A 13,862-nucleotide genomic window follows, 5' to 3' on the forward strand; every position below is an offset into this window, starting at 1 on the left:
AAAAAGTGTTAAACAAATCAAAATATATGTTATATTTGAGATTCTTCAAAGTAGCCACCCTTTGCCTTAATGACAGCTTTGCACACTCTTGGCATTCTCTCAACCAACTTCACTTGGAATGCTTGTTGGCTGCTTTTCCTTCACTCTGCGGTCCAACTCATCCCAAACCATCTCAATTGGGTTGAGGTCGGGTGATTGTGGAGGCCAGGTCATCTGATGCAGCACTCCATCACTCTTCATCTTGGTCAAATAGCCCTTACACAGCTTGGAGGTGTGTTGGGTCATTGTCCTGTTGAAAAACAAATGATAGTCCCACTAAGCACAAACCAGATGGGATGGCGTATCGCTGCAGAATGCTGTGGTAGCCATGCTGGTTAAGTGTGCATTGAATTCTAAATAAATCACAGACAGTGTCACCAGCAAAGTACCCCCACACCATCACACCTCCTCCTCCATGCTTCATGGTGCGAACCACACATTCGGAGATGATCTGTTTACCTCTTCTGCGTCTCACAACGACACAGTGGTTGGAACCAATAATCACAAATTTGGACTCATCAGACCAAGGACAGATTTACATCGGTCTAATGTTTCTTGGCCCAAGCAAGTCTCTTCTTATTATTGGTGTCCTTTAGTAGTGGTTTCTTTGCAGCAATTCGACCATGAAGGCCTGATTCACACAGTCTCCTCTGAACACTTGATGTTGAGATGTGTCCATTACTTTTATTTGGGCTGCAATTTCTGAGGCTGGTAACTCTAATGAACTTATCCTCTGCAGCAGAGGTAAATCTGGGTCTTCCTTTCCTGTGGCGGTCCTCATGAGAGCCAGCTTCATCATAGCACTTGATGTTTTTTGCGACTGCAGTTTAAGAAACTTTCAAAGTTCTTGACTTTTTTCGGATTGACTGACCGTCATATCTTAAAGTAATGATGGATTAGTGTTTCTATTTGCTTATTTGAGCTGTTCTTGCCATAATATGGACTTGGTCTTTTACCAAATAGGGCTATCTTCTGTATACCACCCTTACCTTGTCACAACACATTATGAAGGAAATAAATTCCACAAATGAACTTTTAACAAATCACACCTGTTAATTTAAATGCATGCTGCAAGCTGGTTGAGAGAATGCCAAGAGTGTGCAAAGCTGTCATCAAGACAAAGGGTAGCTACTTCCATCTAGGTACCTCTCTATTACCAACTGGCCAGATGTTTATGTGAGAGACAAATGATCTTTACAGGGTGTAACAGCCATTTCCACCAACCCTTCCCTCCCCCTCTGTACCTTGTACAATACCTCATATTATGTCCAGTAGTTCGTATTGTCAAGACATTGCTTAAGTTTTCTCTAATCAAGCCATCCGTTACCAAACATACCAGCTTGAAAATGATATTTACAGTGCTTGTTAACATGTTATTCATGAGACATATGTCTTCTCATGGACATCCCCAGGGAATCTGTGGCGCTCTGTTTAGAGAGAGAGAAAGAAATAGAATGAGAGAAAGTGAAGGACCTTTGATCCTCGTTTATGTTCTGCGCTGAGAGAAACAAAGCATGCGGCCATGTCAGCGAGTTAGATGGAACTCTCTCCAAAATGCACGGCCATCTACACATGTAAGATCTTCAATTGACCAGTTTCTCAGAGCAGTATCCTGCAGCAACAGGAAATGTGAATTATTGTGTGGATTATAGTTAATTTACATTTTTGTAGGGGTAGATAGATTTTTTTGTTAGGGCCAATCAAGTCTAACATTTTTAAGGGGAAATTACAAACTTTTACTTTTTAAACCTTGAATACGCTACGATTTTACATTTCCTGCAACAACATGGTGATCAAATTAAGATCCTAAATCTGTATATTGATTCAAATGAGCAAATCTGAATCTCACCACGGGTACACAGTCAAGAGAATGGGACAGCCGAGGAGGCATGGACCAACTGCAGAACATCAGCAGAGACTGAATGCCAGGCACGGTGCCGTCCACTGCTAATGAATATTAACACAGGGACATTATCAACAGCAGGCCTAGGGACAATATCACCAGCAGGCTTGGTCTGCTTTATAACTAACAGATGCTCCTCCAAGGTCAACAGTGCATGTTAGAGTGGCCACAAATGGCCATTTGCAAACGCAATGAGAATTTACTGTCTGTGTAATTTAGTAGAACAGAAAATTTGGTAATTACAGTACCAGTCACAGAGGACATACAGAGAGGAGAGTTGGAAATAAAATCAATTTACCACAACTTGAAGGGAACCGTTTTTTTTCTCCAGGTCCCAGGTCGATCCCTTGGGATTGCTAGTGTATACCACTTGAATGAAGAAGTAAAATGCAATTTTTGTCAACTCCGCAAAACATAAACTCCGTCAGATTTTTGTCTAGCGTCAACTCCGTCAGAGTGCTGAAAGATCTGATAGAATGGTTATGTTTTTATTGGGATTTTCAAATGAATCTTTTTCCATATTTTACAAACATTTTGTATTACAATTACATTTTTAGAGGCAAAAATATTTTAATCACTGTTCTGCAACATATGCTTAAACAATTGAATTATTTGCTGTGCTAGACCTAAGAGATAATGTTCCTTTATAAATGTTGTTTCATGTACTAAATCTAGAAAAACTTGCCAAAATGCTAACGAAATTATCCCTGGACCATTTAATAGTGGTCTAAAACAAAACAAAAAGAAGTTTGGAGATTTGTATTACATATTTGAATAATGTAATGTTATAATTAAACAATCAAGGCCTTTAAGCACTTGTTGGACAATACTTGTAATAATGAAATGCCTTTTAGGATGTCTGATGGAGTTTACATAAATCCAGCAAAACTGCGCTATGCCACTGTTCCTTGGGTCGAAAAAAATGACCTCAACAACCCTAATCCAAAACAATCCAGCAAAAAGCCATCTTGGATGACACTGATAAATTTGTTGTAAAGTCTATGCATTTCACTCTACCATTTACACCCTGTATCCTGTGGACGTGACCAATAAACTTTGATTTGATTTATGTCCTCTCCTCCCCCAAGTATGCCTGTCTGTACATATCCTTTATTACATTTTTTTAAGAGCAGTGCAGACTATGATGAATTTTTCTGCAGCATAGCTTCTTCTGACAACCTAATGGACGCATTGACTACACAATCAGACATAATGATCTTTTGTTATGTTTCTGACAAGCTGGACTCAAAACACTTTAAAACAGGATCCCATTGGACAATCATCACTTTATAAAGCCTTTTTAGAACACTCATAAAGTCTTCATAAGCAATACATGGATACTTCACAAATTATTTATAAGCAATATTATCCAGCATAAACGGTTATATAAAAAGGGACTAGCGTGTTGTTTGCTGATGAATGATTCCAGAAGCATTTTTATAGACCTTATAAAGAGTATGAGGCTTCATTAAATACATTTTTTCCTTGCCCTGAAAGTATTGTTTGTGGCCCAAAGAGACAGTGATCCACTATTCAGATATGTTTCAAAAGCCACTGCTAACATAAGCTACTTAAACTGACCCAAATGGCTTTTTTCAAGTCTTTGCCATTTCTGAAGAATATTTGTGCAGGCAATGTTTGGCAGTGAAGTTGACCTGTAATGTTGGCATTGTGGGTTGGTTTTGTTTTGCGATTGGGAAGCTTTGAATTTTCCTTACATGAAAATACATCTGAGAAAACATTTAAAATATGCCTAAGCTCTTCTCGTGCACCAAATGTACAGCTGCTGGAAATAATGTAGTTTTTCCAGTTATTACTTTATCTGAAGCACAGCAGATTTAAAAAACAAATTTGCCAACGCTAAGGCTCAGTGCACAACTTGTGTAATATTTTTTATGTATATATTTTTATATATATATATATATATATATATATAGTTTTTTAATTCACATTTTTCAGGGGGTGCTGCAGCACCCTCAGCACCACTACTTCTCCCAAGTGGCGCAGCGGTCTAAGGCACTGCATCTCAGTGCTAGAGGCGCCACTACAGACCCTGGTTCGATTTCAGGCTGTATCACATCCAGCGGGGCATTGGGCGGCTCATAATTGGCCCAGCGTTGTCTGGGTAGCCCATCATTGTAAATAAGAATTTGTTCTTAACTAGCTTGCCCAGTTAAATAAAGGTTAAATAAAAATAAATATGACTTAATTCATCTAAAATGTACCCTTGTTAACCTAGAGTTGATGTCCGTGCCCCCGCATAAATTTAATTAGCATAATAAAAAAATCCCCATCAAATTCTGTTTAAGCTAGATATATCTGTTTTATTTGCATGGCTGCGTCTCAATCCACCACATCCGCCGATGTCGCCCTTCCGCATCTGCAGTGAAAGGTGGCAGAGCTAGAGCTGTGTTTGTCAGGCCATGAGACATCCTGAAAATTGGTCTTCTCATGAAAACGTGAATGGTTTAGCCTACAAACTATTTTGACCCCTCTATAGAAAGATGAGACTCTCACAAACATGATGGTGTTGATCTAGGATGACCCCAAGCCTCACAAGAATAGTCTGAAGCCAGGTACCAGTTTAAAAAAATTAATGGAAGCATAGATGGAGATAGTTTAGTGCCTAAGATAAGGGGTTAAATACATGTAAAAAAAAGTATATATATACACATAGGACAGACACTTCAGAACAAACTTCCTTTAGATTATTATTTTTTACTATCTGTTTATCCATGTATGAATGTCACGATCGTTGTAATGATGAGACCAAGGCGCAGTGTGCATAAAGTTCCACATAATTTTAATAAAGAGAAACTCACTAAACAAAACAACAAAAGCACAAACGAAACGTGAAGCTACTGGAGTGCACAAAGGCAACTTACTGTAGACAAGATCCCACAACTAACAATGGGGAAAATGGCTACATAAATATGATCAGAGACAACGATAAACAGCTGTCTCTGATTGGGACCCATATCAGGCCAACATAAACATACAAACACCTAGATGACCCACCCTAGTCACTATCACGCCCCAACCAACACAGAGAGAAACAGCTTACTATGGTCAGGGCGTGACAGTACCCCCCCCAAAGGTGCGGACTCCGACCGCAAAACCTGACTCAATAGGGAAGGGTCCGGGTGGGCATCTATGATGGATGACGTAGGGCGTCAGGGGCGGCTCCGGTGCGGGGCGCATCGCTGGAAGCTCCAGACCGTGGGTCGTCGCCGGACGCCCCGGACCGTGGATCGTCGCCGGAGGCTCCAGACCGTGGATCGTCGCCGGAGGAACCGGACCGCCGACCGTTGCTGGAGGCTCCGGACTGCAGACCGTCGCTGGAGGTTCCGGACTGTAGACCGTCTCAGGAGGCTCCGGACTGTAGACCGTCGCTGGAGGTTCCGGACTGTAGACCGTCTCAGGAGGCTCCGGACTGTAAACCGTCTCAGGAGGTTCCTGGACTGTAGACCGTCTCAGGAGGTTCCTGGACTGTAGACCGTCTCAGGAGGTTCCTGGACTGTAGACCGTCTCAGGAGGTTCCTGGACTGTAGACCGTCTCAGAAGGTTCCGGACTGTAGACCGTCTCAGGAGGTTCCGGACTGTGGACCGTCTCAGGAGGTTCCGGACTGTGGCCCGTCTCAGGAGGTTCCGGACTGTGGCCCGTCTCAGGAGGTTCCGGACTGTGAAACGTCGCCGGAAGCTCTGGACTGGGAACTGTCGCCGGAAGCTCTGGACTGGGAACTGTCGCCGGAAGCTCTGGACTGTGGCGGCGCTCTGGACTGTGGAGGCACACTGGAGGCCTGATGCGTGGGACCGGTACCGGTGGCACTGGGCTGATGACACACATCTCAGGGCGAGTGCGGGGAAGAGGCACAGGACGTACTGGACTGTGGAGGCGCACTGGAGATCTGATGCGTGGGACCGGTATAGGTGGCACCGGGCTGATGACACGCACCTCAGGGCGAGTGCGGGGAGGAGGCACAGGACGTACTGGACTGTGGAGGCGCACTGGAGATCTGATGCGTGGGACCGGTATAGGTGGCACCGGGCTGATGACACGCACCTCAGGGCGAGTGCGAAGAGGAGGCACAGGACGTACTGGACTGTGGACACGCACTTGAGGGAGAGTGCGAGGAGCAGGAACAGGACACACCTGACTGGGAAAGCGCACTTGAGGGAGAGTGCGAGGAGTTGGCACAGGACGCACTGGGTTGTGAAGGTACACTGGAGACCTGATGTGTATAGCCGGCATCAATTGTTCCGGAACTTTAACACACATTTCAGGACGAGTACGAGGAACTGACACAGGTGGCATCGGACAGCTAACACGCTCCTTAGGGCGAATGCCGTGCATACAACGCCAAACCAACAGCTCTCTCTCTTCACTCTCCTCCAATTTGACCAACAACTCCTCGAAGGTCTCTAACTCTCCCCTCCGTTCACTCTCCTCCAATTGGTCCAATAACTCTTCGACAGTCTCTGACTCACCCCTCAACTTCGCCGACTACTCCATGTGCCACCCCCCCAAAAAAATTATCTTGAGGTTTCTGTGGCCTACCTCCCCGACGTCGTTGCTGTCCTCTCATGCTCCTAGGCGACTCCCGCCAAGGAAGGCGATCCTGTCCTGCCAGGATTTCCTCCCAAGTCCAGGATCCCTTCCCATCCAGGATCTCTTCCCAAGTCCAGGATACTTTCTCCTCCTGGGCACGCTGCTTGGTCCTTTGTTGGTAGGATCTTCTGTCGCGATCGTTGTAATGATGATACCAAGGCGCAGCGTGCATAGAGTTCCACATCATTTTAATAAAGAGAAACTCACTAAACAAAACAACAAAAGCACAAACAAAATGTCACGCTACTGGAGTGCACAAAGGCAACTTACTGTAGACAAGATCCCACAACTAACAATGGGGAAAATGGCTACATAAATATGATCAGAGACAACGATAAACAGCTGTCTCTGATTGGGAACCATATCAGGCCAACATAAACATACAAACACCTAGATGACCCACCCTAGTCACTATCACGCCCCAACCAACACAGAGAGAAACAGCTTACTATGGTCAGGGCGTGACAATGAAGCTGTTATTAAATGTGTTTCTATGAGCTAATAGTAGTAAGGTCAAATTCAATGTGTCATCCTCCCCAAAAAATGGTATATAGTTTTGATACCTTAAGGGGTCCTAAAATTCCAAATCAAATAGCGAAATGATACTTGGTATGACCATTTTAAAACAATTCCATATATTAGCTTAGTAGAACCCCTTCCCCCAGCTTAGACTCTTAAGGATTTTTAAGCAAGAGACAATCAGCTTTTATAAGAATGTATTTGTCCTTTTAATGATGGGTAAGCTTTTGCGGGTTTTAAATTATAAAAGAAGATAACACAGCACTCAGCTAAATATAAATGGTAACTTCACGTATTCCATCAAATTTTCAGTCTGGGGTCAACATCTTGTACCATCGTTTTTTACAATAATATACAAGCCAAAAAGCTCTTCCAGAGTTACCATACAATTAATCCATTAATTTACAGCAGCCTCCCTTATGTCCGTATGGAGACACAGTCTACACGCTTGACCGAGACTCATTCGATTTGCAGCACTTAGGCGGAGGTCGTCTGAAAGCAATGATGGGGATTGGCTGACGTCAAACCACACCGCTAGTATGAAAGGCATAGGAGGGGAAACTGATGTTTGTTAAATATAGAGCTAACCACTTTGGTCTTGACTAGTTTGACTTAATGTGGTCTGATAGGATCTGTTTTGCTAGGTAAGCATCATGGCTGGGACCCCATGTTACCCAGAGTGCTATTATATTAACTCTAATCACCCATTTAGCTCCTAACTGTGTAATGTAACAAGCCTGGGAAGTGCAGGTAATTTGTGTCATACTGGAAGAAAAACTGTGTGTGTTATAATGGGTTGCTTTTAGTGCAGTTTATAGGGCATAGTACATACAGACATTCACCCTAATGAGGCAGCCTGTGTCCAACTCATAGCTAATGATGTAAACTTGATGAGGAGGACACACATGGCATATGGCTACTCCATCAGTTCCATCAAGTGACATAAAAACATTGGTCCTACTTTGAACAAAAACAATGTTACAAGGGCTTTATAACACATTCATAAAGCATTCATAAGCACTACATAGATTCTTCAAAAATCATCTATTTAAATGTGTCATACCATATAAATTAGGACATCTTTAAGCAGTGAAGGCTTTATGAATGCTCTATCAATTGTGGTTCATTTAAATGTAAATAAGTGAATTGTTTTGCCCTACAGTTAGCCATGATGATTAGCTACCCACCCAAAATGGTTTACAGTTACTGTAGCTAGCAATCACCTATACACTATTTTGCTAGCCACAGTAGCGCTACCGTGCCTCCAAAAATAACGTCTTCAAAAATTATGTGTTTACATTTTACCATTGTGACGCACATCCATTCATATTGATTTTCTATGCATATTATGACAAAAGAGGCATGACTTGAGCCTCTTTCTATATAGATTGACACCGGGCTGAATTTATTTTTGCAGAGTAAGAATTTTAGGGATAAACCCTCCCTGTTTATCAGTTTAGACACATCCTATGTGTAAGGTTCTGTATTTATTTTCTTAGTCAACCTTGTGTTCTGTTTCTTTGTGTTCTTGAACCTAGCCCTGTTTCTTTGTGTTCTTGAATGTAGCCCTGTTTCTTTGTGTTCTTGAACCTAGCCCTGTCTTTCATTTTTGTTCATTGATTTCACCTGGGTAAGTTACTCACCTGGTCTCATCAACTCCTTATTTAGTTCAGTTCATTCTGTTTGTGCCTTTGTGAGGTATTGTTCGCTTTGACTCTACTAAGCCTTTTCCTAGTTCGTTTGTGAGAACCAGTTATAGCCTTCATTCCTAGTTTTCTTTCACCTGCCTATTTATGACCATTGCCTGCCTGTGTCCACGATTCCTGCCTTCTGTGAAGGTGAAATAAACACCTGTCGTGCTCTGGGGGTGAATCCACACCTTTTTCTCCCTGATTATTCATTACACTAAGTAGCTGTGCGTATGGTAACAGCTAAGTTGCAAAATCTGCTACGTAGACACCTTATCTCTTCTCCCCTGAAATAGAAAATAAATACGGAGATACAGAGAACATGATTTTCAATCTAATCCATGGCTCCAGATTCCCTGCCTTCTGATTGGCTAAACACTTTGTGTTCCTCTGCCACCTGGCCAGGGATTGGCCAACCCTCCTCCTGGATAGCTACTTTTGTTCCAGCCCTGCCACAACACCTGAATCTACTGATCAGCTGCTCAGGGGTTGTTAGAGCAGGGCTGGAGCAAAAGCCTACTGTACATGCCCAGAAGGAGGGCTGGCCAATCCCTGCTCTAGGCTGGGAGTACCAGAGCCATATATTTACACCTCTATGGCTCTGGTGAGTACTAGCCCTTTCTCAACCTGACTGTTTATTTGAAACATTTGTGTTTCTCTGCTCTCTCCGCAGTGTGTACCACGTCTTCTCGCTGTGCACAGAGACCAACGCCGGGCGCATCAACTGCTACTGGCCCAACCCGCTGGTGGAGAGCTACATCATCCGCATCCACAAGCACTTCTTCTCCAACTGCACCCTGGAGAGGGTGATCCTGGTGGACCCACCAGATGACACACTCACCATCCTCATCCTCATCCCTGTCTTCCTCACCCTGGCTATGATCGCGCTGGTGGTGTGGTGCAGTAAGCGCAGTGACATCCTGGCTTAAGATGTTGGTTTGTTTGGTTCCCATGTGGCTGTCCAAAGACCCATGAACTTCTTTGAATGAAAATACTTTATTGATCCCCAGAGGGGAAATTGGATTAGACAGGTAGCCTGGGAAGACAGGTAGGGAACCTACGAAGGGAACTTTTGTTTGTTCATTGTGTCATTTCAGGATTTTGGTGGATTGAATGGACCAAAAGAAGCTACTTAACGCCTTTGAGGGAGATGCATCCTAAATCCATTTTGCTAGCTTGAGACGGTCCAAGCCCTTTTGAGAGATATACAAGGACTCAAGGCACAGAGCTACAAGACATTCAGGATTGTTGATCCTTGGTGTGAAAAGGGACAGACGCCCAGGGACTGCCTCAACATCATCACCTATCAGACGCCGTTTAAGCTTGTGGGTATATATTCTGGTGAAGAGTCTTCTCAATGGGAGAACACGGACAAGTTGACACCTGAAAATGTACAATACTTTTCTGTACCAGTGCCGTCTACTGTAAAGACCCTGAATTTTCCTTCCTTTATCGCCTGCCATTCTTTCTCAACAGCAGTGTTCCTGGCACCATGGCCTTCTTCACGCTTCCTCGTCTGTTATGTGTTGTCACTATCAGTTCAAGCTGCAAAGACGGATACAACAATTTCTTTCCAAAAAATACCTAACCCTGATTTAACTTACCTTAACCCCACCCCTAACCATATGCCTAACCAAAACCTTCATTTAAGACCAATGCTAATTTTCATGTTCATGATATAGGCAATTCTGACTTTGAAGCTTGGCCATAGAATGGGAACAAGCCCTATATGTGTCGCTTAGACTAGAGAACTTGGTTTGTTTCTTGAAGTGAAATGGTTGTTTGACTTCATTATTTATCTTGTCTCTGGGTTGTCATTGCAATGGCCCAAAAGTTGTTATCACTGATTGCACTGCTCATGTGGTGAAACCTCAACAGGAATTCTGCTCACTCTAATTGTAATTTAATTTCACAGTTTAATCGTTCTGGGAGGTATTGGCGGTAGGAACATAAATCACTGTCAAGATTACGGACTCGTTTTGAGAGAATTTCGTTGTGCCAGAACTTTTGGTATTGAGGAGCTATTGAATTATTTACTGTAATGCTATTTAATGTTTTAATTAAATTACTTAGAATTAGTCAATGCTTTGGTTATTAATCAACATGTCCATAGTGCACTGTCATTTGCCCCTTGTTGTTCTCTGCCGTTTCGAAACCATTCCTACCTCTACTTCAAACTACATCCATCTCGATGTAACTCCAATTCAACTGAAACATCGTTAGTACGGTGGTCATAAAAAAATTATATTGTTTTGACATTTCAGTGTGTAAATGTAGTTAAACAGTCAAATCCGCAAAATAAATTTCTGACGTTTAGGTTAATTTCAAGGTAAAACTCAACAATGCTGTATGATACATTACCATATGGGCAAAGCTACTAACAAGGCCGTATGAACGTTTCAGAAGGGATTGGGGGGATGTTCATATTCGTCATCAGTGGTGTAAAGTACAAAAGTAAAAATACTTTAAAGTACTACTTCTGTTTTTTTGTGTATTTGTACTTTACTATTTATATTTGACAACTTTTACATTTACTTCACTAAAGTAATGTACTTTTCTCCATACATTTTCCCTGACACCCAAAAGTACTCGTTACATGTTGAGTGCTTAGCAGGACAGGAAAACTGTCAAATTCACGTACTTATCAAGCGAACACGTGGACATCCCTACTGCCTCTGATCTGGCAGACTCACTAAACACATGCATTGTTTGTAAATGATTAGTGTTGGAATGTACCCCTGGCTATCTGTACATTTTAAAAACAAGAAAATGGTGCCATCTGCTTTGCTTAATAGAAGGAATATGACATTTTTACTTTTGGTACTTAAGTATATTTTACTAATTCCATTTACTTTTGATACTTAAGTATATTTAGAACCAAATACTTTCACTCAATATTTTACTGGGTGACTCACTTTACTTGAGTAACTTTCTATTAAGGTATCTGTACTTTTACTCAAGACAATTGGGTACTTTGTCTACCACAGTTCCTCATATTCCAATTTAAGACAAAGTCACTTTATAAAATGGAGACTATTTCCCCATTATTATGCGATCAAAACAAACTATCTAAAGAATCTAAAGATGTTGACATTCAGCTCTGATCATCAGGATGTCAAACGGAGTGATATACACTGAGTGTAAAAAACATTAGTAACACCTTCTCGTTCCATGACATAGACTGACCAGGTGAATCCAGGGGAACGCCATGATGTCTTATTGATGTCACTTGTTAAATCCACTTCTTTCCGAGTAGATGAAGGGGAGGAGACAGGTTAAAGAAAGATTTTGAAGCCTTTAGACAACTGAGACATGAATTGTGTATGTGTACCATTCAGAGGGTGAATGGGCAAGACAAAGTTTTAAGTGCCTTTGAACGGGGTATGGTAGTAAGTGCCAGGCACACTGGTTTGAGTGTGTCAACAACTGCAACGGTGCTGGGTTTTTCATGCTCAACAGTTTCCCATTGTGTATCAAGAATGGACCACCACCCTGTCGTAACTCTCCTGTGACGATCTGAAGGATCAGGTTACAGTGGGTCCGCTATACAGCGTGCTCTCTCTCGTAGAGGGGGAGAGTGGGAAGTCGGCTGTTTTATGGCGGTCGTAAAATACGCTGCCGCTATGCTCTGTGGTGTTCGAGATTGGAATGTAAACTGTGGAACACCGAGAGACACTTGGACATCAAAAGTTTGAATAGTCAAACAATATTTATATTTTTGAGAATGTGGGAATGGTCCATGGGTATTTAAAGAACAATCCTGTCGAAGTTGTTTTATTTTCTGACATTCGGGAAAGGCAGTAGGAAAAGATAACGGTATCTATGGAAGTGCACATTCCTCAGTTATTAGTTTTCTTCCTGAATGTTGTATAAAATGAATGAGTAAATATGAAACTATTTGTGAAAAGATGTAATGTGATGTTAGCCTTCTAAATGAGAAACTGTCTCTTCATATAAAAGGGGAGGTGGCCATGCCCACGTGACCAGACATCTCATTAGGCATCATGGAATCGCCCCTTCTTCCACAGAGTTTAAAACCCACTTCCGACAAAATTTACATCAGATCAGAAAAAATGAAGCCGTAGCTATGTTGAAATGGTTGGCAATTTAAACTAGAGTCAAGATAACGCCGGGATTAGGTCCCCACGTTGAAATGGCTGTCACTCGAGACCAAAACATGCCGGGTGAAGCTGTTGTGTGAAGTGGTTCAAACTACAACTCTACCAAAGGACAAGATTAGAAAACATGAAGCGGTAGCTACATGTTGAAATGGTTGGCAACTCTACAAGAGCTAAAAACGCAGGGATGAGGTCGCCACATTGAAATGGCGAATAAATCTACAAACTAAAGAACAATTATTCAGACTGCAGCTGTTTAAGTACTTTAGTCTGGTAAACGCATCCGATCCTAAGAACATTCCAGAATGGTACTCTGAAGTATTCATTCTAACAACCTAGGACTTTAATCTCTGGTGGACAAATCAGAGACTCTGTCGACTGACTATCCAGCAGACTGACCGGCAATCGCCGAGAGGGACAACAAAGGCAGACACTCGTAAATATGTAAATTGCAATTTATTTTCGAATGAGCAGTTGTTCATGTTCAAAGTATTAGCAGTTTCTATGAGTGTAGTAATCCTCTGAATTTCCCGCTCTTGAGTGGTCCCTACCCCCTTTTCTTTGTCTACCAAGTCATCATATCGGTTTCGTCCGCTAGGGACTTTTTCTTTGTATCATGTAGTAACCGATGTATGAACTATTTGTGTGTGTTTATGTAATTCTGTGATTGATTAAGTTAGTTAGTAAATAAATAAATAAATAAGCAAATTTGTATATCGCTGATTCATGATCTAGGCTAGGATTCATGCAGATATCCAAGGGTTTGCAACATTCAGTAATGAGACTGATGAGGTAAAATTCATTAATAAGCGACTGTTTTGATAAGATATGAAAATATCTGAAGAGTTATATTCGGGAAATTTAAACTCTATAAACAACATGTTCCCATGGTGCCCGGACTTCCTAGTTAATTAAAGTTACATGATTAGTTTAATCGCATAATTAAATCACACATATAGAATTGATTTGATAATATACAGTCTTCA

General features: G+C 42.0%; 1 protein-coding gene across 2 annotated transcripts in view; it reads left to right on the forward strand.

The window, feature by feature from the left end:
- Positions 1-11,277, forward strand: part of LOC120050348 (receptor activity-modifying protein 3-like) — a 31,343-nt gene extending 20,066 nt beyond the window's left edge. For both annotated transcript variants that reach the window (XM_038996929.1, XM_038996930.1), the window contains one exon: positions 9,432-11,277. In XM_038996929.1, coding sequence (XP_038852857.1) covers positions 9,432-9,687 — 256 coding nt within the window. In that variant the 3' untranslated portion in view covers positions 9,688-11,277. The remainder of the gene's footprint in view (positions 1-9,431) is intronic.
- The last annotated feature ends 2,585 nt before the right edge of the window (positions 11,278-13,862 follow it).

This window comes from Salvelinus namaycush, chromosome 7 (assembly GCF_016432855.1).
Source record: "Salvelinus namaycush isolate Seneca chromosome 7, SaNama_1.0, whole genome shotgun sequence".
In the NCBI taxonomy this organism is placed as follows: domain Eukaryota; kingdom Metazoa; phylum Chordata; class Actinopteri; order Salmoniformes; family Salmonidae; genus Salvelinus; species Salvelinus namaycush.